This window comes from Rousettus aegyptiacus, unplaced genomic scaffold, assembly GCF_014176215.1.
Source record: "Rousettus aegyptiacus isolate mRouAeg1 unplaced genomic scaffold, mRouAeg1.p scaffold_m13_p_8, whole genome shotgun sequence".
NCBI lineage: Eukaryota > Metazoa > Chordata > Mammalia > Chiroptera > Pteropodidae > Rousettus > Rousettus aegyptiacus.
The window spans coordinates 1,466,336-1,491,981 of NW_023416311.1; the positions used below are offsets into that span (position 1 = coordinate 1,466,336).

General features: G+C 64.8%; 1 protein-coding gene across 3 annotated transcripts in view; it reads right to left on the reverse strand.

Annotated features, from left to right (window-relative positions):
- Positions 1-740: 740 nt before the first annotated feature.
- SCNN1B (sodium channel epithelial 1 subunit beta) overlaps positions 741-25,646 on the reverse strand; it is a 33,141-nt gene continuing 8,235 nt past the window's right edge. For 2 of the 3 annotated variants that reach the window (XM_016155538.2, XM_016155539.2), the window contains exons 2-14: positions 20,654-20,771; positions 12,559-12,877; positions 11,151-11,418; positions 9,314-9,504; positions 6,290-6,393; positions 5,739-5,902; positions 5,385-5,492; positions 4,639-4,756; positions 3,930-4,005; positions 3,771-3,828; positions 3,032-3,093; positions 1,905-1,980; positions 742-1,676 (exon numbers count right to left, since the gene is read on the reverse strand). In XM_016155538.2, the coding sequence (XP_016011024.2) occupies positions 1,296-1,676; positions 1,905-1,980; positions 3,032-3,093; positions 3,771-3,828; positions 3,930-4,005; positions 4,639-4,756; positions 5,385-5,492; positions 5,739-5,902; positions 6,290-6,393; positions 9,314-9,504; positions 11,151-11,418; positions 12,559-12,869 (1,917 nt within the window). In that variant the 5' untranslated portion in view covers positions 12,870-12,877; positions 20,654-20,771 and the 3' untranslated portion in view covers positions 742-1,295. Of the gene's footprint in view, positions 1,677-1,904; positions 1,981-3,031; positions 3,094-3,770; positions 3,829-3,929; positions 4,006-4,638; positions 4,757-5,384; positions 5,493-5,738; positions 5,903-6,289; positions 6,394-9,313; positions 9,505-11,150; positions 11,419-12,558; positions 12,878-20,653; positions 20,772-25,646 lie in introns of all 3 variants that reach the window. The other variant, XM_016155540.2, reaches the window with a different exon arrangement.

The following is a 25,646-nucleotide window of genomic DNA, read 5'->3' on the forward strand; positions in this document are numbered from 1 at the left end:
GTCGGTTTGCCCTCCAGGCCGAGAGCCCAGGTGTCGGCGACCACAGCTCCTTGGCCAGCGGGGACAGCGGTCAGCTGTCTGCCCTCGCCACGGCGACCCGTGCTTCAGGAAGCGCTCCCTGGCCCCCCTGTCGGGAGCCATTAGGGTTGGCGTGTTTAACGGTTGAAAACAGAGGACGCTCAGTTAATTCGAATTTCGGAAAAACGAGTAATTGATTAGAAGATATCACAGGTATTATGTGGACATACGAATTCGTCGTTTATCCGAAATTCTTATTTAACGTGGCGGCCTGCATTTTATCCAGCACCCCTGAGAGCCTGCGTCCTCACCGCCCTCGCCCGGTGTGATTCTGCTGGGGGCCAGGTGGCCTCGGGTGGCCGGGGCCTGACCCATCCGCGCAGCCTGTCCAGCTGGCCACTGATTGGTCCCGAGGCTGGCACGTGACGCCATCAGTGACCACTGAGAGTCCTCCTGGGACCTCGCTGTGGCTGGAAGGCAGCGGCTCCCTGTCCCCGCTGTGCGTGCCGAGCCTGGAGTGCAGGTGGCCTTTCTGGGCTGCAGCGTGAGGACAGCCTGGCCTGCAAAGCCGAGACGGACCGAGACTGGAGGACCCTGAGCTTAAGCCAGAGAGGGTAACTTCCCCCCACCCCCCTCCCTCCCTCCCTGTCCTCGTGACCCAGAGAAGCACGTTGGGGGACGTGAAGAGACTCGGAAGGCCCCTACTTCAGGGGCGACTGGACCACGCCGTTCCTTGGCCGGGCCTTGGCTCTCAAGCCAGCAAGGGAGTCCTCCTGCCCCGAGATGGGCCCGGCACTCTGGCCGCCCAGCCGGACAAAGAACACAGCTCGACTCAGTGTTTTCTACTTTTATTTTCTAGAACAAACGCCGTGCCCCCTGGCAGGCCCCGCTCCACAAGCACTGCCCTCGCCAGCCCTACCCGGAGGCCGGCCAAGGCCAGGAAGGAGAAGGCCGCTGATGCTGGGGACAGCCCACGTGGCATGACCGTCTGTCTCTGGCACAGGCCGTGACTGGAGCTGAGAGGGGCGTGGCTCAACCCCCAGGGAAGGGTGTTCCGGGGTCTCGAGCCGGGCTGGGGACATCCCGGGCCGAGGCTCTGGTTGGTTTGCGGTGTGGGCAGGAACCAAGTGACCACACGGTTCCCACATTCGTGCCGGCACCATGATCCTATGGGCCCTCAGTCTGGGACCGGCCAGGAGCTCCCGGACACAGGGAGTATCATCCCGGCCCTTTGCGGGTCCAGTTCTGGGACTGCCCAGGGTGGGCAGGGACTGAGCCTAGATGGCATCGCCGTCACTGTCAGACTCGATGATGTCCAGCGGCCGCAGGCGCAAGGAGTCGTAGTTGGGGGGCGGCGTGCCCGGGATGGGCAGGATCTGCCCGTCGGCGTAGGCCCTGGGCTCGGGGCCGTGGTCGCCCGTGTCGGGCTGGAAGGTGAAGTTGGTGTGAGCCTCCACCAGCTCGGCCACGGTGGGCGGCGGACCGGAGTAGCGGGCCTGGGCCCGCTTCTGCCGCAGGCCCTTGCCGAAGGCCACCAGCTTGATGATGGTGATCCACACGAAGTCGATGATGATCTCAGCAAACTCGATGAGGCACAGCACCGAGCCCCCCATCCAGAAGCCGAACTGGCCACCCAGGTTGGAGAGCAGCCAGACGACCTGCGGGAGCAGCGGTCTGAGCGCCCGGCGGGGGTGCGGTCGGCCCAGAGGGCCTGCCCGGAGCCCAGCCTCACGGCTCCGGTGAGGCAGGCGGGCGGGTGGTGGGCTGGAAAGGGGCCGGGGACCAGTTTGGGACCGCTTTCAGGACCTCCCTAATTCCTCTGTGGGGCCGGGAACCCTCGTCGCCCCCAGGTGCTGGCCGGAGGCGTCTGGAGCCCCCCAACTCACGTTATAGGCTGCCGACTCCTCGATGGTGCGGTAGTTGAATTCTTGGAAGTAGATATTGAGCTTGACGACCCCCTTCCTGCGGGAGAGAGCGAGAAGTGCCGGCGCCCTCTCCCCGACACACGCGCGTGCACACATGCACACGCACGCACACACACATGAGCAAACACACCTGCACACACGTGCATGCACGCACGCACATGCGCACATGCATGAAAGGCCACCAAGGGGCCGGCCGCCGCAGCAACCCTCTGCCCGAGCTCGCAGGCCCTACTCCCACGAGCGGCGAGGTTCAAACAGGGGCCGACAGGGGACCCTCCCTGGCCCCACAGGCCCCAGCACCCCTCCTGTGGGCCAGTCCCGAACCAGCGTCCTAAAGGGTGCTCTGAGCTCCCGTCTCCCACCCACCCCCAGGGCGGCCCCGCCCTTGTGCAGAAGACTCTCGTAGATCCTGAGCCTCGCCCCTCGGCTAGGGGATGGGCAGGGAAGGGTGGGGGGGGTGGGAGCTTCCCGGCTGCACCTGCTGGTCCTCAGCCTGCGCTCTCCCCTTCTGGCTCCTGCCTGGACGTCTTTGCCTCACACTCGCCTCAAGAGCTCCTCCTTGGAGGTTAGCTCAAGCGCCACCCCCCTACAGTCCCTCAGGCACGTGGAGGCTCCCGCCCTGCTGTGCTCCCACAGGGACGGTCTGGTCCAGACGCGTCACCGTCACCGTGGGGAGGCCTGGCTGCATCTCCCTGCTCTCCGGGCTGGAGCTTCCTGGGCCTTGTGTCTTCCTTGTGCCAGTGTATGCTTGTGTTGAGTGGATGGAAAGATGGATGAAGGAATGGAGCTTGGGTGGGTAGATGGGCGAGTGGATGGATGGGTAGAAGATTGGAAGGATGGTGATGGATGGATGGACGGATGGACGGATGGACGGATGGACGGACGAACAGGGGACGGAGGGAGGAACAGGCCCTCCTCTGGGGGTGGCATGCTGAGTCCCCTTGGCCGGCCTCCTGCTCCCCGTGATTCCGCTCCCGGGCTTACTCCCGGGTCTGGCCGGCGTGAGGCGTCAGCAGCTGCCCCGGGCCCACGCCCTCCCCGAGGCGCGAGTCTCTGCCCACTTCTGCCCCGCCCGACGCCAGGCTCACCTGCTCACGGTGATGTTGGTGCTTTGGTCCCGCTCCTGAGACAAGACGTGGAAAATCCAGTCCTGCAACCCAAGAAGGCGGCTGAGAGCGGCGGCTCCTGCGCGCCCCCCAGCCACGGGCCCGCGACCGCGGGGGGCAGGCCGCAGCCCCGCGTCTTCCCGGCAGGGGCCGCGTGGGGCCGAGGAGGAGAAGGCAGGCGCCGGAGCACAGGGTGGCCGCCGTCACGGGGAGGACGCCCCGCGGTCTCCAGACCCTCCCCCCAGAGGCCCAGCCGCCCCCCGCCGGCTCGCTCCCGCAGCTGCCTCTGGTCCCTGCTGCTCCGCTGCCCGGTCCTCCTCCCCGCCCCCGCCGCGGCTGGCTCCACCTTCCTGTTTTAACTCAGAGGTCGCCTTCACAGAGGGTCCCAGCCTGACCCCCCATCTGAGAGGTTTCCCTGTTGCTCTCTCGTCACCGTGTAGGCCCTTCACAGCGTGACCGCGCTTGGAGATGATCTTACTTCTGTGTATCACCTGTTCTCGGACTGGACCGTCAGCGCCATAGGGACAAAGGACTGTGTCTGTCCAGGTCACTGCTGGGTGCCCTGCACAGTGCCGGGGGGCACACTGGTGCAGGGGAACGGCGAGGGAGGGCAGAGAGGGGGCACCCTCTCCAGGGCTCCAGGCGGCCTGCAGACCCATGCCCAGACCTGTCCCTAGCCCCAGGACGGAAGGCCAGGAGCTTGGCCACTCCACCGTCTCACCTCAGAAGCTTCAGACGGCCAATCGGCCATGGAGATGGTCATCTTATACTGGGTGTCACTGGAAGAGAGAAGGCAGCATGGTGGCTGTCCCAGCCAGCAGCGCCCGCCGCCCGCCCCGCCGCCCGCCCCGCCGCCGCATCGTGCCCACACCGCACTCACTTGCAGGACTCCTTGCACATCTCAATGCAGGATTCCCTCTGCTCCAAGCTCCCGCGCAGCTCCGAGTAGCAGTAGACTGAGCGGGAGAGGGAGGGGCAGAGACCCTGAGCTGGCTTTTCAGGGGCTTTTCTCCCTACTCTGAGCCCCTGGGTGTCCTCTGCCCTCCGCGCCCTGGGCCACCTAAGGTCTGCAGTTGCTGGTAGGAGAGTCGTCTCAATCCAACTCCCACTGTGCAGAAGCACCCGGCCCCCAGCCCGGCCTGGGGGACCCTCTCCCCGCACACGCAGACCCAGCTCGACAGACCGAGGCACCTTCCACCTGCCAGGTGGGGCCCAGGCAGCCGGGGTCATGTTGAAGGGGCGGGGGCTGGAAGGGATGACGTTTTCCCCTCTCGGACCATATCGTGTTGGCTTCTCTGCCACTCACGACACCCCCCCAAGGCGTGTGGGCGGCAGCCGTCTGAGCCCGGCAGACCGGCACCGCGGTCCCGAGGGCGCCTTCGCGCCCAGACACACAGACACCTTCCCCCCTGCGCGTGCGAGCACGTGAGCGCACACACGTGTGCCCGCCAGCACGAGGACGGGCGCGCGCGCACACGCTTCAAGCGTGCGCTTCTCGGAGCCGCGGTGGGGAGGGGAGCCAGCCCCGGGGGGGGGTGCGGGGCCCCCCCTGGGCCCTGCGGGGGGCGCGCGGCTGCCGGGCCCCGCACCCCAGTCCGGGAAGTCCTTGTCGTTGCAGCGTCTCGCCCCCTGGGGCAGCGGGTACAGGTAGTGGCCGCAGCTGCAGTTCTGGATCATGTGGTCTTGGAAGCACGAGCGAATACAGGCCTGGGGGTGGCGGGGGGGACACAGACGTGACTGGCGACCCCCCCCTCGCCCCCCCGGGGCCGAGCGATGAGGCCGCTCTCCTGCTGGGCTTCCGGGTCACTGCGGCCCGGCTGCCGTCCACCCAGAGGCCAGCCGTGCGTCCTGCAGCCAGCCGCCAGCCTCTCGGCCTCAGTTTACTCACAGGTGGGACAGGGTGACACCCAGCCGAGGTGGTCGGGAAGGCTGGACTTGGCCTCGGCAAGGGCGGGGCGGGGCTGGGCAGGAGGTGCCCGCCTCGGGGAGGGTCGAAAGCACCGAGTGGTGGCGGGGTGCACGCCAGCCCCTAGCACAGCATCCCGCACACTAGGATTCTCCCCGGGGGACCCCGGAGTGCGACCCCTCCAGTGCTCGGCCTCCCCAAGGGCACACCTGCTGGGTGGGGAAGGGAGGGGCGGCCCTGGGCCCCGGGGAGAACCCAGGGGCTGGACCGGCTTCGTAGATGCAAGTGTCACGAAGTCCAGGACATCACCCTGTGGTCACGGAAACCCAGCAGCGCCGGCCCTGCTGGGGCCGACGTGCCCAGAGACGGGCGCCTCGGGCCGTGACGTGGGCGGGCCCCTGGGTCGGGAGGCCTGCGCCGTCCGCCCACCTGGATGGAGTAGGTCGTGTTCTGGTCGCTGTAGAGGTTGTGGACGGGGACGTCGGAGCCGTTCACCGTGCAGTTGCTATAGGGTTCGCCTTTGCGCTCCAGCTTGTCCTGGGTGCGCAGGGTGTTTGTGGGGACCCCCGGTCACTCCTAGGGAGCCCCCCGTGCCTGCCTCCCAGTAAGCATGTGGGTCTCGGGGTGCCGAAAGGGGGTGGCGAGCAGTGGGCCCCAGCAGGAGGGGTCACCTCCCCCTCCCCCCGAGCACGGCCGCCTGTCTGGGCGCCAGCGGACGGTGAGGGAGGCCAGGCTGGGCGGCCCGGCGCCCCCCTCCCAGGCCGCCCCGGGCCGCGGCCGTACCACCAGCACGCCGATGGACGTCTCGGTCCCAGACATGGCGTAGATGCCCTCGTCTTTGACGAAGGGGTACGACCTCTGCTCGTGCAGCAGCAGCCGGGCGCCCGCCGTGGACGTGAGGAAGGGCACGTAGTCCTCCTGGCCTATGTCCAGGATCAGCTTCAGGCCTGTGGGGCAGGGGGCCAAGGACTGAAGGGGGCCCAGCCCCGAGGACCTACTCCACCCCGCCCAGGGCACCCCGTGGCTGGCCCGGGAAGCCGGCTCCCCTCGCGAAAATCGAGGCTGTCTGCTGCATGGCCTCTTCGCTGGGCTCCTCCTGCCCCCCACAAGCCTGCGCCCCCCATGACCTCTCTTCCGGCCCCTCTCCCGCACGGTGGGAGGTGTAGGGGCTCACGCAGCCCCGCCCCGCCCCCCACGTCCGCCCATGACCTCCGCCCTGCCCCTTCCTGCTGCTGAGCCCTCGGGGTGCTGAGCCCTCAGGGTGCCGTTCCCACCTCACCATGGTGGGGCGTCTCAAGCCTCATGGTTCTGCCCCCAGGAGGAACCAAGCTTACCGAACTCGACTCCGGGGTTGGCCGAAGGGAGGGCCTTCTCCGTCACGCCCCAGTTGAAGGTGTAGCAGTTGCCGTAATCCGGGTGGAAGAGGCTGGTGAAGTTCCTAAGAGAGACACCCGCAGCTGGAGCACAGGCCCCCCCACCTGGCCTTGCTGCTCAGAGAGGCTCAGGAGGGCGGCGGCGAGAAATGGGGCTCTCCGTCCGCCCCCCCGCGGCAGCGCACGAGGGACGGGAGTGTTGACACACGCAGAGCAGAGGCCCCGGGGTGCCCGAGGCACAGACGTCACTGCGGTGCCTTTGCTCGGGGCCAGGCCGTGCCGCGTAGGCTGTGACGGCCTGGCGTGTGGGCCTCCGGTAGCCCCTGGGGGCGGCTGCCCGTGCCCCTGTGCTGGGACGAGGGAGCCGTTCCCTCCGTCCGCGGCAGGAGGCTGAAGGGCCCGGGGCGGGCTGTGACGTCTGGCCCTCGGGGGGGACAGGGAGGCCGGGAAGCCCACGCTCCTTCACCCGACCAGCGTTCACGGGGACGGGCCCTGGGCCGGGGTCGCGAAGGCCAGCGACGTGGGCCGGCCCTCGTCCTCGTCGGGGGACATGGCACAGGGTCGGGCAGTGCCCCCGTCCAGGGCGTCCTGTCGGGCCAGCCGGGACTGAGCCACCGGGGCCAGACCCCCTCCTCGCTCGCTTACAGCCCCCCAACCCCGCACGGCGACCAGACCCCTCCCCCACAGCCGCCGCCCGGCCCGGGGGCCCCTCTCCCCAGAGCTTCCTTGGCAGCACGCGCCGAGACCCGGAGCCGCCCGGTCCTCGACTGCTGGCCGACAGCCGCCTCCTTCCTGCCCCGCACGTGAGGCCGGTGAAGGCGGCCGCGTGCGCTTGAGGAAGGGACGCCGTGGCCGAGAGCCCAGGCCTGGCCAGCTGGCCGGCTCGGGGCAGCGGCCTCGCCTCCCGGCCCGCCTGCCCTGCCCGTCACGCCGGGCGACACGGCCCGCCCCTGGAGGCCCGAGGGGAGGCCTGGGTGCCATGCATGTGGGAGCCCAGCAGCCGCCGGCTGCCCACGCCCTCCGTGCCCTCAGCGCCACATGCGGGAGACGGAGGAGGCTCCGTAAACACTCGTCAGTATCACGGATCGTGATGGGTGCTGAGCCCCCGCAGCAACAGCGTGAGGAGACGCCTTGCTCCCCCGGGCGGGTCAGGGGAGGCCGCTTGGGTGGGTCCGGGACCGAGTGAGCCAGAGGGGAGCCCCGGGAGGGGCAGGGAGAAAGGGCGGGGGCCGGAGGCCCGGAGGGCAGAGCCGGCTCTGAGTGTCAGTGTGGAGTCAGGGCTATGGCCACAGGGCAGGTACGGAGCAGCGCAAACCGGCCAGAGCCGGGCACTGCTCAGGAGGGCCGGTCCCCGCCCAGCCCGTGGGGACACAGTGTTCTCGGCAAACTGTCCAGGACACCTGCGGCCCAGGCGCAGGAGGCTGCCCGGGGTGTGGCCGCAGCCCCTCCCGCCGCGGTTGCACCCAGCGCTGGCCACCTCCGGCCTCAGACACAGGCGTCTCCCTGCGAAACCTCCCCGGGGCCGGGTTGCGGGCGCCGGGCGCACAGATAGGGCCAGCAGGCCCCGGCAGAGACGGGGGACGAGCGCCCAGCGGCTCTGCGTGGCGGGGCTCAGGGCAGGCTCCCCGGGCCAGGCCACGCGAGCCACACGTGAGCATCATGGCTGCTCCTGCTCGTGGGGGGAGCAGCCGCAGGAGTCGTTGGCTCTGCCCAGCTCAGGTTCCCAGCCAGCAGCTCCCGCAAGGAACCAGGGCTCCCGGGACACACGGCCGGGCCTGGGGTGAGGGCCTCGTGCACGGCCCGGGAAGTAAGGGGTGCTCAAGGTAAACGACCGAGACATGTCAGAGCAGCTGAAGACGCTCCCGTGAGCGGCGGGGGTCCTCGATAAAACCGACGAGCCCAGTGGCAGACGGTCACCTCGCCGCGTGAGCCGACGGTGACTTCCTCGCTGGGCAGGCCACAGAGGGTGGTCACGCCCCAGGCCTGTGACTGCTCAAGCGCGAGCCCCATCCCGGCCGTGAGCGAGCCCGGCCGGGGTTTCTGGGCACCCGGGTTGGCACACCTGTGGGGTGCCAGGGCGAGCCTCCCGCCAGGCCGCTCGGCAGACCCCCGCCAGAGAGCGGGTCCTGTCCCGGCCTCCGCGCGGGCTTCCTCACGTTCTGTCCAGTACATGACACTGGATCACGACCTGAACACACACACGTCCACACGGGTAGAAACGAAGGCTGGAGCAAGCGGCCAGAGGGAGAGGCAGCCTGCCCGCCTCGCGGAGGGCTCCGGACAGCTCGTGTCCCCGCTCCGGGCGCTGGGGCCGGCCCCACCCCCTGCTGCCCCCGCCGCCCCCTCCCCGAGGGGAGGCTGGGCCTGGCGACGCGCCCCCACAGGGCAGACCGTGGACGCCGTGCCTCACGGTGGGGAAGCCGGGCCCGCGGTGGCCCCCCGAATCGGGGGAGGAGGGAGGGTCCCCATCGTGGGCGGTGCATGCGCTTGACCCGCACCCCCGATATGACGCGGCGAGGACGGCACCTTGCCTCCGAGGTCGTCCCCCAAACCCACCCGTCTGCAGCAACCCTGATCGACCCCTTTCTGCAAAGCACCCGGCCAGACGCTGCCTGTCAGCCGGGCTGAGCGAGGCCCGCACGCTGTCCCAGGGCAGAGGCGGCCACGGAGATGCCGTCGCTGGACACAGGGGTGGGGGGCCCTGGGCGAGTTCCGGGACAGGGAGGCGGCACCGGGCAAGGCCGGTGCACTCTCAGGCTGAGTTTGGTGGACGGCCACACGCCGGCCAGCGCAGACGTGAGGCGGCAGCCGCGGCGGGCGCGGAAGGCGAAGGCGCCCTACGAGCCGCGGTGTTGCCGCCAGCCCGCGACCACCCCAGGACGCGGAGCGGGTCTGTGCCCTGCCCCCGCGCCCCGCACCGCGGGGGACCCCGGGACCCCGACCTCCGCGGAGGCGTGGCGGGGGGCGGGGGCGGCCGCGCCTCACCTGTGGCTGCAGGGCTCCGCCCCGAACAGGCAGGCCAGGATCAGCTGCTCGCCCGCGTAGCCCATCGCCGCCAGCTCCTCGGTCGGCACCTGCGAGAAGACGTTGGTGGCCTGCACGGTGTACCACTCCGTGACGGCCTGGGTGACGCTGCTGAAGTTCCGGAAGGTGCACACGGTCCCGTTGAGAGAGCACTGCAGGGGCGAGAGGGGTTCCGTGGGCGGGGCTGCTGGCGGGCGCCCGTCACGGCCCGGGGGGCGAGGGCCGGAGCACCCTGGCCGCCCCCGGGACTGGGCCGCCAGCCGTGGCCAGTGGAGACGTGTTTACACATGTGCACACGCGTGTGCTCAGGGCTGCCACGCACATCCTGCTGCCCGGTGACAAGGGCTCACACAGACACCACCTCGTACGCGACCTTACCACATGAGTGAACATGATGCACACCCATACACACGCGCACACACACGCACAACCATGCACGCACGCGCACACCCCGCACACGCGTGCACACATGCACACCTGTGTGCGTGCACACACACGGACGCACACACGCACAACCATGCATGCACACATGCACACACCCATGCACACACATACATGCGCACACATGCATGCATGCACATGCATGCACACATGCATGTGCATGCATGCACACATGCACACTCATGCAAGTGCACACACGCACACTCATGCGCACACACACATGCATACCTGTGCCCGCACACACCCACTGGCGCCCACTTCGTCACCCGCCACCACATGCTGCCTTGGTCACGACCGTGCACACACGCCACACCCCGCCCCCAGGCCCAGACACGTGGGTGCAGGCGGGTGGCATGTGCTCCTGTGGGCCGAGGCCGACACGGACCTCCAGCCCAACCCCCTCTGCAGCCCCTCCCAGGACCCCGGACTCTGCCTCCCCCTCCGCTGGGGCAGGGGCCGGGGTGCAGGGCCCTCCACCTCCCTGCGCCCACCCCCCACGGGCTCCACCCCCCACGGGGACCGGCCCCCCACGCAGATGTGGCTGACAGGGCCCTGGGACGGACGGCGGCACTCGGCCTCCGGACGTGGGACATGCTGACCGCCCGCCCCGCCCGCCCTACCCCCGCCCTCCCGCTCTCCATCTCTCGCCCACTCGAGCCTCAGGGCAGCCCTGCCCCGGTCGTGGGGAAACTGAGGCCCACACACATGCACACGGGGCCTCCCCTGAGAGCTGCTGTGGCCCCAGGGACAAGCCCACTCCACAGGTGAGCACACAGGCCTTGGTGGCCGGGGGGCACCAGGCCGCCCCCGCGGGTGCTACGTGCGGATTGTGGGGAGTCGCAGGGTGGGTGGGTCCTGACCTCGGGGGTGGCATGGGAGGCAGCGGCCTCCTTCTGGGGCGCGTGTGGCCCCAGCCTGGGTCCCCGACCCACGGTGACCATCAGAGTCACCGAGGAGCCTGTTAACCAGGCAGACCCCTGGGCCGGGCCCCGCGCTGTGTGTCGGGAGTCACCAGGGCCTCCCGTCCAGAGCGAGCCTGCCAGGGAGCGGAGTCGACTGAGGGAAACGCGGGACCAGGACGGAGACACGATGTGTGGGAACGCCTGGACCCCGCCCCACCGGAGGCCTCGGGACCCCGCAGTGCGAGCGAGACCCGGCGAGTCCTCGCTGTGCTTGAGCTTGTTCGAGCTGGGCCGTTCGCGTCCCAAAGTGCCTTGACTCCTGTTCTTTTGAAAGCCTGGCAAACATGAGCCGTGGGCACCGGCTTCCAGCCGGCCTTCTCCCCGGGGAGACCCAGATCGCCGAGGGGCCGAGGCTCCCACCGGCCCCGCTGCGCGCGGCCCATGGCCTCGCTTACCAGTCTCATGGCCACTTTGCACCCCGGGGCGTTGCAGATCCTCCCTGGCGCGGAGCTGTTGTCATTGTGACTGTCTGCGAAGAGGTCGAGGACCACTGGGTGGCCGGGGTTCTGCTCGTCGATAAGGACCAGGGGCGTGTGGTTCCAGATGGCGAAGTTCAGGGCCACGGAGTCGTTGGCGTGGCTCGGCTCGGAAGCCACGATCCTCTCCAGGACCGCCTCCATCAGCTCGTCCAGGTCCTTCAGCAGGTGCTTGACCTTGGAGTACCTGGGTGGGGCGAGGGCAGGTCAGGGGGGCCAGGGGACGGCACGGAGGGTTTAGCGGGGCCATGCTTACAAAGTGCTGGGAGCAGTTCCTGGAGAGAGCATCGTCGTCACTGTAATTATTAAGGGATCTTTTGAGTGTCCGCGGAGGGCCCCCCAAGTAGGCGGGAGACCTGTCGCTAGAGAGAAGGGTCTCTGCTGCATGGAGCCCGCCCCGGGCCTTATTTTGGACGGGAATGCTCTCTGTGACTCAAGCCACACTGGCCTTTTTTTGTTTCCTTGAACGCACCAAGCTCCGCCTCACCCCGGGGCCTTTGCGCATGCTCTGCACACCCTTCACCCCGCCCGGCTGCCTTCCCCTCGTTCCTGGGGCATCTTTCTCCGACCTTCCTCAAGCCCGACGAGGCTGGGCCCCTTGCGTGACCCCCTCATAGGCCTTGTCATCAATGGTTAAACAGTGGATTCAGGTCGGGCCTGAGTTCGGATCCCACCGTCGGCCGCTGAGTGTCTCTGGGCGAGTCCCCTGACCTCTCTGAATCTCCATTTCCTGACCTGTAAATCGGGGCAATTACCGGAGTGCCCGCCCCGAGGGTGGTCGTGTGGACCGGAATTACGGGTTCCCCGAAGATCAGTCGACACGCTGCTGGTCATTCCGTGAGCACTCGACGCAAGGTCGCTAGATTTATTTTTTATCGTCATGTTATAATGACTATTAAAATTAATTCTATACTTAAGGAAAAAAGGATTAGTGTCTGTTTTCTCGGGTAGATCGTGAAGAGAGCGTGAACTTCGTTTTGTTCACCCGCAGTGCCTAGAACAGTGCCTGGCACATAGTAGGTGCTCAGTACACACATACCGAATCATGGCTCAGGCCCTGGTGGGCACCAAGCCCCGAATGCTAAGCCGAGGAGGTTTGCGAATTTTGAATCTTACTCACTTTGCCAAAGCACAAAAGCAAAGAGGGGAAGGAAGGAAAGAAAAGAAATGGGGAGAGCAAGGAGGGAAGAAAGGGGAGCAAGAGAAAGAGGGAGAAGGGGACAGAGGAGGGGAGGAAGGAAAGGAAGCTGGGAGGCAGGGGGACAAAGGAAGGAGGAAGACGGCCGGCCGCCCCGGAGGGCGGGGGCGCGCGCCACGGACCGCCTACCGGAAGGGGCTGGCGTTGCAGATGGTGACGGCGGGGAAGTCCATGGCCTTGAAGCCGACGGAGAGCGAGACGCTGACCTCCCAGCTCAGGTAGGTCTGGATGAAGACGCCCCACTGCCAGAGGACCAGGGAGGCGAAGAGCAGGGTGAGCAGGAGCCACATGGCCTGCTTCTTGGGCCCCTCGCAGATGATGCGCTTGGGGCCGTGGGTGTTGGTGTTGTCGCAGTACCACACCAGCAGCTCCTTGTACGTGTAGCCGGGGCCCTTCTGCAGCCGGTGCAGGCACTTCAGCAGGTACTTCTTCACCTGCATCGTGGCAGCTGCGGAGAGACACGGGGGGGCCAGGTCAGACGCGACGCCAGCCTCGCGTCGTCCGAGGATGCCCCACTCACCAGGGACAGGCAGGCCAGGCTGCGGTCACGGCCGGCCCTCCCCCCCTCCTGGGCGCTTCTCTTCCTTCCTGCCAACTATATCATCCACCACCCACCCACCCATCCATCCATCCATCTCTCCATTATCCATCCACCACCCATCCATCCATCATCCTTCTATCCATTATCTGTCCATCCATCATCCACCCATCCATCCACCCATCCATCCATCCATCCATCCATCCATCCATCATCCATCCACATATCTATCCAGCACCCATACATCCATCCAGCACCCATAAATCCATCCACCCATCCATCCACCCATCCGTCTACCCATCCATCATCCACCCATCCACCCATCCATCCATCCATCCACCCATCCATCCATCCATCCACCCATCCATCCATCCATCTCTCCATTATCCATCCACCACCCATCCACCCATCCATCCATCCACCACCCATCCACCCATCCATCCACCCATCCATCATCCATCCACCCACCCATCCACCCATCCACCCATCCATCCATCTCTCCATTATCCATCCACCACCCATCCACCCATCCACCCATCCATCCATCCATCCACCACCCATACATCCATCCACCCATCCATCCACCCATCCATCATCCATCCACCCACCCATCCACCCATCCACCCATCCATCCACCATCTACCACCCATCCATCCATCATCCTTCTATCCATTATCTGTCCATCCATCCATCCACCACCCATACATCCATCCACCCATCCATCCACCCATCCATCTATCCATCCACCACCCATCCACCCATCCACCCATCCATCCACCCATCCACCCATCCATCCACCCATCCACCACACATACATCCAAACAAAAAGCATTTATTGAGTGCCTCCTGTGTGCCACGCACCGAATTAGCCCCTCTGGACTCGATGGGCAAAATGAACAAGGTTTCTGGCCTCTGGGAATTCCCAGCCTAGCGGACCCATTAACCTCTCACCCCTCAGGTTCTCAGGCTGCACCTGACTTATGCGGTTGCCGAGAGGGTGAAATTAGCTGATGCATGAAAGTGCTCGGCTGCCGTTCACACGAGTCATCGGCAGGTGGACAGGCATTAATGAAATAGCCCATTGAAAACGTGCGGTTACAGAACATGACAGAAAGATCGGGATCCTGTGGCCTGAGCTCCCAGCGGCAGTGCGTAGGGTGACGGGTAAGATTGAGGACCCCGAATCCGAAATGCCTGGCCTCGAGTCTCGACTCTGCCTCTTTCTCGCTGTGCGACTTTGAGCAAATTGCTTTCTTCGTGCCTCAATGTCCTCATCTGTCAAAGGGGGGCGGTCATAGTGTCTACCTCATAGGGTTGCTGTGAAGACGAGGAAAATATGGAGACATTGCTGACATTTGAACACCTGGATCCAGCCATTCCTGAAGCCATTTATTCCTGGACTCATCAGATATGGGAACCGACGAGTCTCCCTTCTTCCTTATGCTGAGCCAGACTGGGTGTCTGCTGTTTGCAACCACTAGAATCTTAACGAAAAGGCAACTCGCGTCGTTCCGCCTGTGTCGTAGTGACTTCTGCTTGCTGCTTCTCCTCCTGCGAGGTCCTAGACCTCTGAGGGAAGAGGCTCCGGACCCCCGCCAGGCCCGGCCTGGTGCTGGAACTCCACCGGGCCGAATGCCAGGCCTTCGCAGCTACACAGGGATCCTGGACTTGCCCGAGCACGTTCACTCATTTTCTCGCCTTCCCGGTCAGTTTGTCCGAGGCTCCCTCTCTAGCCCCAGTGCCTCTGCTCTGCGATGGAAATGAAGCTCCTCGCGCTCGCCCAAGCCATCGCGGCCGTGAGACGGACGTCCCCAGACCCAGCCAACCCCCACCGTCCCCAGAGGGCCCGTCCCCGGCTCGGGGGTAATAAAGTGCTACGTGTTTAATTATCCGGGCTCTACGAGGCGCTTCTAAAGTTATTTCACTCTTATGTGCCATTATCCACAACGGTCGGGTCAGAAGCAATAGGGTCCATCTGTCCTGGGCGGCCCGGGTCCCCAAGGCCCGGGCCCGCACCTGGGGCCCTAACAAAGAGCTGTGGAGGAAACGGACAAAGGACTTCTCCAGCGTCCACCCTTTTCTAGCCTCCTGCAACCATTCTGATTCAGTCCAGGGAGAAGTCTCGGCTCAGTCCAAGTGGGTCCTAACGCCCGTCTGAGGCCCCGCGGCCCCCCAGTTTGTCAGCGAAGCCTGAGGCAGTGGTGTCTAGGCAGGTGGTAACAATACTCTGTTTCCTCCAGGTTTCGTTTTAAGCGGGATCATCTACTTATGTCGCGAGAGACCGGCTTTTACTGTAGCTTCTTAAATACACTAAGTCAGAAAAGAAAAGATGCTCGGTAAACAGTAGGCAGCCAAAATGGTGACTGTGGCAGGGAAACGGCAGGAGTTCGCTGAGTGCCGGCTCAGCCTCTAACTACGGTTTGGCCCGTTGGGAGATCAGCCGAGTGAGAATCAATTAATGCTACAAAAAAAATTTGACGTCGGATTCCATCCCTGAGACGGTCTGTGTTTGGGACGTACGCACAGCTCGAGGGCAAAGGTTTAAATCCCCTCATGGCTTCAGCCAGGCGGAGATGGGGTCCATAGCACGGACGTGGGCGGAGTGGATGCCCTCACGTCTGGGGGAGTCACGGACTGCCACCCGCACCCGGGCCCCCCGCCTGCGGCCGGCGGTGCTGGCCTCGGGCTCGGCGACCGTCGTGTGCCTCCGTTCGTGATTTCTTCCAAGAGAATGAGAGGCTGCGTATGAATGACCCAAAGATACCCCGGGTTCGCCCGAGTCTTGTTTATTTTTCTCCTTAGCACAGTATTTTTTTTATAAATCCTTTAAAAAAAATAATAGCTTCATTGTGATATATAATCCACACATAATGCCGCAAAACTTCCCGGTTTACAAGGGTGAATCCGGTGGATTTTAGTATATTCACAGAGTTCCTCGACCGTCACGATACATTTAAAAACGTTCAGATTGTCAATTCGATCTCAGTCAAAACCTCAGCAGGCTTTTTGCGGAAATCAACAAGCCGATGCTAAACTCTATGTGGAAAAGCAATAGAACTAAAATAGAAAAAAAAAAAAAACTTTGAAAAAGAACCAAGTCGAAGGACATAGACGATCTGAGCCTCGATTTACCGTGAGGCCTAGGAATCAGAACAGCGAGACGCTGGTGTTTACGGCAGACGCAGTGATTAATGGGACAGGGCGGGAGAAAGGCCCGGGAGGCGCCCAGGTAATGCGATTCGGAAAGGATGGTCTTTTTGACAAGAAATGCTGAAACACACAGATGTCCACATACGAAAACGAGAATTTCAACCCCTACCCTATGCGACGTACAAAAATCAACCGGAAATGGATCAGACGTCCAAACACAGGAGCTAATGCTGCAGGATGTCCGGAGGAAGTACGGGAGAACGTCTCGGCCACCTCGGGGTGGGCAAAGGTCTTTAAGATGAGGGACTAACTCACGAATCATAAGGAAAAAAGCCTTATAACCCATACTTTATCAAAATCGAGATCTTCTCTTCAAAAGACATGTTTAAGAAAGCAAAAGGGCCAGCCATGGGGAGAGGCTACTTGCAATGACATGCCTGGCAGAGAATTTGTCTGCAGAACACATCACGAGTTCTCAGAACCCAGGACGAAGAAGACAAAGGACCCAGCGAAAAACGGGCAGAAGTCACGAAAAGACAGTTCGTAAGGGATGCCGCATGGACGACCCACGGCCCACGAGAAGGGGCCGAACCCCGGCAGTCGCAGGGGAAACGCACATCGGAGCCGCGGCGAGGTGCCACCCGCCACCCGCGGGGGCTGACAGCGCCCGGGGACGGCGAGGGCGGGGGCCGGCGAGCGCCCCCACGTGACCGGCGGGGGTGGGAATGGTGCAGCGGAGCCGGAACACCCTCTGGCAGTTGCTCATCCAGTGGAAGGTGCACTCGGCCTACGACCCTGGTATTTACGCGCGAGAACTGGAAGCGCATTCGCGTGAAGTCGTTTCCGCACGAATCCACGGCAGCCTCATTCGTTCGTGACCCCGGGCGCACGCGCCAACGCCCACCAGCGGGTGACTGCACAAACGGGTCGGGGCCTGTCCACACCCTGGGAAACTCCGCATCGAGAAAAAGGAGCCGACGACGACGCACAGGCGCGCAAACAACACAGGTGGATATACAGGATTGCACAAAGCTCACGTCCTGTCCCGTGGGATGGCATGTCCGCGAATCAAGAAAGGACTATTAACCATTGTGCTATTGTACTACGAGGAAGCTACGCACGCCCCGAGGGCCACGGCGCTGAGCCGGGCGCGCACCTCTGTGGAAACGCACGCTCTGCTCGCAACGGCCGCATCTCGCCGTGCGTGAGCGACAGCTAAATGAAGTTTGAACAGAAACTTAAACCCACCACCATGGCAAGGTTGCCAGCGCACATTTTTTTAAAAATTGAGATTTTCTGCATCTTTTGAAAATCAGGAAGACCCGGCAGCTGCCCCCACACAGCTACATCCTGCTAGGACTGACCAGCGGCTGCCCGCCGAGGTGGACCTGCTCCCCGGGTCCCCCGCAGGTCCCCCATTCCCTGTTTTCTTGTTCCGAGCCCGCTTTCCTCATTGTTCGTTGCCTGCTTTGACACACGTGGACGTCTGACTTCGTGACCCCTGTAAATTGCAGGTTAGCTGCTTTCATTAAAAACCCCTATATTTATTTTTGCAGCGAAACCTCAATTACCCAAAGGTTATCAGGGAATACACGTTCTGGGCGGCTGGGTTTGCACAGTTAATTGAAGGTTCTCCTGGGTTTGACTCCGGTTAGTGAAGAATCTTTCATGTTCCCGCCCCTGTGAGGACAGCCCCTCGCCGGGGGGTCCGTGTAGCTGGGGCGCCCTGTCCCCAGGCCAGACACGGTGAAAGGCAGCTTCGGGGGCGGGTCGTGCTCTCTCCAGGGCCCAGGACGTAGGCCGCAGGCCGCTTCGTTCATGAACGCTCATAGTAAACTCCCGGATTCTGGCCTCGGTAAGCTTTTCCCAATGGAAAGACGCCAGGCTTCGCACAGACATGGCCGCTGTCAAACGGGGTGCAGGGAAGTACAAGACAAACCTCCTCACGCCCAGAAAGCCGAGGAAGGCACCGAAGACGGCCGGGGTCACTCGGAAGTGCTCCCTGAAGAGTCCTCACCGGCAAAGACGGGGCAGTGTTTTGAAAAGAAGAGTTGCCTACCCCTCGGCTGGAATGTGGGGGTGCATTCTCCCCCGTACGGGAAAATAATCCCATAAGGAGGGACCGTGCGGACGGCCTGCCCATGCGTGGGTGCTGGGGCCGGGCGTGGGCGCTAATCCAACCGGCCGCGCGGGTCTCGGAGCTCCGCTTCCTGGTCGGCCCGGGGACAGCGCGAACCCCGCCTCTGTGGGCGTTGGAGCCGTGCCCGGTCGCAGCGCGTGGCTGGTGTGTCAGGCCTCTCCGGCTTCCTTGCTTCGGCGGCCTCCGCACGCGAACAAAAAAGAGACTTTTTCCAAAATGCCAAAAGGACGCGGCAGGGTTCACACTGGACACACAATCCGACGAGCGTCCGCGGCACAATGCGACCGGAGAGCAGACCGACGCCCCGCGGCTCGGGGTGCCGGTTATGCTTTCGCGGCCTCCGTATCTTCCTTTACGCCGACTCACGCTTGTCCTTACGGAAACGCCTCCGTGAGCTTTGTTCGAAGTGAGACTGCCCTCGAAATCACAGCCTCGATGTCGCTAACTATGTGTTTTCTGATACGACACGGACAGTTACCGGCGAGACGAAACACGGGCCAGCGCCGTGGTGACGCCGCCCGCACACGCCGCGCCGCGCCGGGAGATGCGCAGCAGACCCCGCCTGTCTTCGCGCAGTCCCCAGGTTACGGATCAGATGCGGCACCGGCCACGGCCCTCGCGGGGACGACCGTCCGTCCGTCCACGCAACCCCCCCGGCCCCCGCGGCCATGCGCGGCTGCGCCCTTACCTAACCCGTGTTGCTGGCTTCTCCACTTAAACCAGGCTCCATCCCAGGAGTGGCCCGATACGTGACCCACGACCCTCAACTCCAAGACACCGGATGTGGCTGCCCGAGACACACTTTCCTTTTGAGCGGGCCTCTGGAGGAGCGACCTGCGCCGTCTGGCCTTCGGCCGACGCGCCGAGCCTCGGGGGGCCTGCCCGTGCCGTTGGCGGACACCCAGCCGCACGGCGGGGCAGAGGGGCACGAGGAACGGGCGTGCGGCGGGAGGTCAGGTCGCCGTGCGGACGGGTGGGCAACCGTTTTAGTGAAGGAAGCAAAGCAGCCACCGGATTTATAGGCATCTACGTGCCCGGGGATAGCAATCGGATGGGGTCAACTAGAAGGTTTACGGCGACCGTCTCTGGGCGGAAGGATCTGCGATTTCTATTTTTTAAAATGTTTTTAGCTTATCTGTGTTTCATACCTTTCCTGTGGTGAGCATACATTGCTTGTGTGATTAAAAAAAAAAATGAACAAGCGAGAAAATTTTTTTATGGCAACACGGTACAAAGCTTACGATAGAGTATCGCTTGATAAAAGTGAGATTGTGGCTATGGGGAAAAATCGATCGTCAGGAAAAATGGTCGTCGGGGCAGTGGGAATGACAGGAGAATTTTTTAAAAGTGTACGCGTTAAAAAAAAGAAAAAACGTGTGCCTTTCAGGGTTTAGGCGCACCCCCGGGAGAGGGGCAGAGGGGGTGCTGGATCGATCCGGGTTAGGTGTGACCGCGAGGGAGGTTCCGACCGGACGTCCACTTACCGCGGTTTGCGCTCTAATGGCTGTAACCATGTTCCAAAATTTCGGTTACTTTTATAGTCTGCTTTTACAAGTAAAAAATTAAAAAAGCATAAGGGTGGGGGGGGCGGTGTTCAATCGACTAGAGAATCTTCCTGGGAACACTGTCCAGCAGCTGGACGCTCTGTCCCACGGGCGGGGGGACCCTCCTTTCCTGCTGGGGACGGAGTGAGCCGAAGGTGGGCTTCAGGGGATTTCCCACGCCGGGCTTTCTCAGGTGTCATTTCAGGGGAGAGTGCCTCCCCCGCCGGGCCCCGCGCCAGGGGCCGCACCCCAGTGGGCGGACGCCCGGAGGGTGCCAAGCGGGACCACGCAAGCCCACGGCCCTGCCCCTCGCCAGCCGCGCAAGTGGCCACTTGCCCGGGGCGGGTGGCGTGTGTTGGCAGCCGGCGGGGAAGAACGTGGCCAGTTCCTTTGCTCCCTCCTTCTCCCCCTCCCTCCGCCCCTGCCAAGGCTGGAGGTGGCGTGGAGCCGAGAGCCTCTGGGAGCCCTGGACGGGGCCAGGGGTGAGGGGGGCGGACGTGGAAGGGGAGGCGGCTGCTGTGCTAGGAAGGCCATGCGGTGCCCCTGGCCGGAGTCACACACACAGGGACACCCCCGCGGTCAGGTCTGGGGGCTCACGCAGCGGGTCCAGCCGCACAGCCGCTCTGGGAAACACGGATCATTCTGTTTTTACCAGAACGCGAGTTTCGGGGTCAGACTGGGGTGGCGTCTTGGGCTGGGCACAGCAGCTCTGGGCCTCGGTCGTGCCGTCCGTGAACGGGGTGGCACAGGGCCCCAGTCCCGGGAGCTTGCGGGTAGGGGGTGCAGGCAGAGCTCGTTGCTGGGGAGGGAACGATGGAGGCTCGGGGGCGGCTGCTCGGTGTCCACACCCACCTGCGAGGCAAGCTCAGGGGTGCAAGGGGCCGTTCTGGCTCGGGAGGCGGCTGCTTCGGGTTCGGACGGCCCTTCCTGCGGGCTCGGCCGGCGGCGTCCCACTTGTCAGAAAGGGCGTCTGCGGGACAAGAGCAAAGCCTCAGCGGGCCCCGGCCCACCGCGGGCTCCCGCCCCCTCCCCCCCCTTCGACGGTGGGTGGTGCTGGGGAGCCCGGTTCGAACCCCACGCTCAGCACTGTGCAACCTTGTGGCTGGACCCACCCTCTCTGCACCCTGGTCTCCCTGCCTGTAAAACGGGGGGAACACAGCCCCCGCTTCATTTCCTGGCCCCTCTCTCCTCTTCCTGTCGCCCCCACGTTTTCTGGGGACTGATCCCCACCGCGGCGACTTGCGGCCCCCTCTGGCCCCTTCTGCTGGTGGGGGGCTGGTGGCAAGTGTCGGTTATGCTGGAAACCGTCCCGTTGGGGAGGCTGTTCCCCAACGTCCCAACATGGCTGGAGTTTGTGGGGGTGCAGTGGGTCTCCCTCCAGCCACCTGCCACCTGGAGCCAAATTGGATCCCCCCAAAGTTTGTGTGCTGAACCCCCGACCCCCCGGACCTCAGAGGCCCTTTGAAGAGGTGATTAAGTCACAGCGAGGCCATGAGGGGAGTTCTGACCCCATCTGATGGCCTCCTGATAAGAAGGGGAAGACCGGACGCCCAGGAGACCAGCGGCGTCTCCCACACAGCGGGAAGGCAGCGTCCAAAGGCGGGGGCGGGGGGCAGCCCTGCTGACCCCTCGACCTGGGACTTCAGGCCTGGGCAATAACAAACAAACAGGACTTGAGAGACTCGGAGGGTGGCGGGTCCGCCCCCTGCTTAGGGGAGAATCTATTCTCCCGCCCCCAGCCCACGGGCTCCAGACCCTTCTGCAGAAACACCCCGCGTTTAACCGCCTGCCTCGTGCCAAGCTCGCGCACCAGGTGCGGCACCTCGAACCTGCGGCCGTCCTTCTGCTTAGGCAGAGACTAAGAGTGGCGTCCAGAACGCTCGTCCAGAGGCCTCGTGTCCGAATCAAACCCAGACTCCCCCGGCAGACCCCGCAGCCCCCCGCAGCCCCCCGTCCCACCCCCGCCTGGCCGCCTCTGCCCGTCCACCGCGCCAAGACAGTGCACCCCAGGTGCTCGCACTCGCTGTCCCTGGCGCGTGCAGCAGGGCCCCCCGGATCGCCGGTCCCCAGCAGCGGCCCCGGCTCTCCCGGTCCCTCGGCGAGCAGCCACACGCGTACACGCGCACACGCGCACACGCGCACGCGCGCACACACACGCACACACACGCGTGTCGGCACCCGGCACCCACACACGCGCGGTTAGGCTCGCGCAGGGGCAGGTGGGGCTGCACCGCCCTGGTCTTCACGGCGCTTCTGCGGCTCCTCGGCTCACATGCCGCCTCCCGGAGGCCCCTGCGGCCCCCGCGCCCCGAGCCCCCCGCCCCCCGCATCTCCTCGCGGGACCCGCACCGCCCAGCCCTCCGGCCTGCTCGCTTCCCGCGGGCTGTCCCTCCTGCTCCGCCCCGGCCCCGGCCCCGCTCTGCACAGTCCGGTGAGAAGACAAGAGGCCAGAACCTTCCCGGCCAGCGAGACAGAGTGAGCCCTGCGGAGGGCGGCGCCACCGAGCGGCGGGGTGACCGGTCCGCGCCCGCGACGTGCTGACCGTTAAAAAAGTCCAACGACTTTTCGTATTGATCACGTGTCCCACTGATATTTTGAATGTAGGGGTTCAATAAAATACATTCTGAAAATTAATTTCTCCTGTTCGTTTTTCCTTTTTTTTTTTTTTTTTAGTGTGGATTTTAGAACGTCTAAAGTTGCTTACGTGGCTCAGACTTGCGGCTTGTGCGGTGTCTGTTTTGGATGGTGCCAACCGTGGCCGGCACACAGTAGGCACTTAAAAACGCATTGCCTCTCAGAACACACAGAGAGGTGCTTCTCTGTCTGGCCCGGCCCAGCCTGGCCCAGCCCGGCCCGCTGGCGAGGCTCGAGGTCCCCACCAGTGCCTCCTGAGACGCCCACAACGCATCCACCGTGTGCACTCACACGGCCACCACGTGGTGGGAGCTGTCACAGCACGTGACCCGTGGCACCTTGCTTAATCCTCCAGCCGACCTTGCAGAGGGTCGCCCCCGCCCCAAGGTCACCGGCTGCTGCCCCAAGGTCACCAGCCGCTGAGTGCAGAGCCGGCGCGGGCTCCCGCTGCCCGAGCCTCCCCAGTGCGCCTGCCATACCGCCCGCCACGCCGGGCCGGGCCCCGCACGCTGCTCTGTCCCACGGGACTGCCCGGGACAACAGGAGCCCCCGCGGGGCGGCCGGTCCCTGCCCCCAAGGGCCCAGAAGAGAATGAAATGATTCATAGTCTCCGGCCGGCTCCAGCTCGCCCGTCCAGACCTGCCGCCAGCCCTCTCAGGTTCGAGGGTTCCAGGAAACCGGTCCTGACCCCCATGGACGTTCTCGTTCAAGGCGGCTGTGGGCTGTGGCAGGCGGCGCTGGGCCCAGCCAGGCCCGCGAGGGGGCCCTGCCCCGCCTGGGCGCTGCGGGCGTGGCCTCCGCCTCCCGCCCTGGGGCTGCAGGGCCGAGCCCACCAGGACGCCGGACCTGGGGCTGGGATCTGCTTGCACAGGCCACCACGGGCACCCAACGTGACAGCTCCGTGGGGGGCGGGGATGGGGCTCGGATCAGCGCCCTTCGGAAAGGGAAAGCGGTTTGCTCGGACGGAAAATTCCGCCGTCTCCAGGCCCCAGTTATGTCTTCCAGCTGCGGGCGTGAACTTGAGCAGACCGCCTGGGTCTGGTTGAAGTCGCCCGAAGGAGCCAAGAGAGACCAGGTTCCCTCAGGGACACCAGGCGGCTGACAGCAGAGAGACAGAGACTCGCCGTCTGGGGGGCCCGGAGTCCCTCGCGCCAGGCGGCACCAACGTGTCCAGCCCCGGAGCCCGGCCGCAGACCAGCCGCGGGGCCGCCTCGCCTGCGAAGGCAAACCCCCGGCCGCCCGGCCTTCCGAACCGGAAACTGCGTTCTCACGGCCCCCGGAAGGTCCCGGGCCACGCCTGAGCGTGAGGATCGGGGCTTTGCCACTCAGAGGCCCGAGACTCACGTCTTCCAGCAGCTTGTCAGAGACAGGGCATCCAGGCCCCACCTGGCCCTCCGAGGCAGACTCCGCCGCCCCTGCCAGCACCCCCGGGGGGGCGTGCAAGCATGCTCAAACTTGGGGTGCGCTGGCCCAGACCTCCTTACCCTTGGGCCGGGGGTCTCAAACACGAATGTTTTCAGGGGCCGAGCAGGTGATGTTAGGAAACAAAGCTGAGCTGAGTCGGACCCAGCCGCCGGCTACCCTTGGATGTGCGGGCTCGGGATGGCCCGGGCTGCCACTTTGTTAGAGAGCAGGTGGAGACCCAGAGGCCAGAGTGGAATTCCCTGACTTAAACGTCACTGTGTGAGGCACCCAGAACGAGGCCTGCAGGGGCCAGCCTGAGACCCTGCCCACAGGCCCGGGGCAGCAAAGGCGGCCTAAGCCCTGGGCGAGCGGGCAGAGCTGGGCGGCTGTCCCGGGCGGGCCGGGAGGCACACAGCTGGGGCTCTAATCGGGCCGGAGGGTCCCAAGCTCCATGACAGAATCGCCTGCAGTGCTTAAAATACTGACGACGGGCCCCAGCGCCAGCCGGTCTGAGTGACCTGGTCTGAGGTGTGACCCGAGCAGCGAGCCGTTCGGTCCCCGGGTGATTCCGAGGTGCAGCAGGGGTCGGGGGACCGCCCCAGTGACAGTTCAGGCTTCGTGGGCCCCGCGGTCTCTGCCAGGGCAAGGCCACGCTGCCGGCGTGGCCCTGTTTCCGGGACATTCTCTTCATGCACACCGAGTGTGAACGTCGTGGGATCTGCACACGTCCTGGGGGGTTCTTTTCCTCCTGGTTTTTTCCCAAGCAGGGGAAAACCATCCTTAGCTCACAGCAACAGGTGGTGGGCTGAACGCGGCCTTGGGGCTGTGGGTTCTGACCACCGGGCTGAGGAGCGAGTTGGCGGAACGGAGGCTCGGGCCGCGTGGGCCTCCTCCTTCCCGGCACAAACTCTGAAACTTTAGAAGCACTTGATGATGGAAAGGTTATGTTAACAGGGCCCGAGCGGGTGGTGGCTGGATCCGGCTCTGGGCCAAAGACTTCAGCTGAGGCCCCAAATCCCTCATCGGCCTGGCGGGATGGTGGGGAGCCGCCTTCCAATGGGGGGCGCCGAGCCCCAGCTCCCCGGCCGGTGACTTCACCTGCCTCCGTGGTGGACACTGTGCTTAGAGCTCGACCCGACCCGCCGGGCTTCCTCGCCACGGTAGCGGCCAGCAAGAGGCCTGGGACGTGCCACGCGCGGGGTCCCCCCGCTGTCCTCCAGGCGGAGAGGCAGGTGTGCCCGGAGCCGCACGGCGAGTGGTGTGGACGTGAGCCGCGCCTGCCTGACCCCAGGGCCCGCCCGCCAACGACCCGTGCTAACGACAGCCCGCACCCCGTCGCCGGCACCGGCGCCCTCACGCAGCCTTCTCGAGGACAGGCCTCGGGCAGCAGGGCTCGCTGAGCCTGACTGGCACCCAGACCTGGGGCACCCAAGGGAGACGGCGCCCTCCGAAGGCCCTGTGTGGCTACGTGCGGCCCACCTGGGGGGCCCCGTTACCATGTGTTCTGTGCGGATGGTGCCCCTGAGCTGGGGAGCGCGTGGCCCGCACAGCCGTCCGCGGCAGGCCTGGAGGCTGCAGGTGGGTGCTCAGGGTGCCTGCATGGCCCTTGGGTGCCGCTGTGCAAAACTTCATCGAAAAGGCAGCAGGGTCCAGAGTGGCGCCGGGGCTGGTGGGGGTCGGGCTGGCAGCTTCAGGGAGCGCTGTGGGTCAGGAGCGGGGGGTGGCTGGGACCCCTTCTGTCCAGCTCGGGAAAGGGCCCTGCTCCCGGCCCTCTCGCAGACCGCACAGAGGGCAGCGCCAGCTCCGA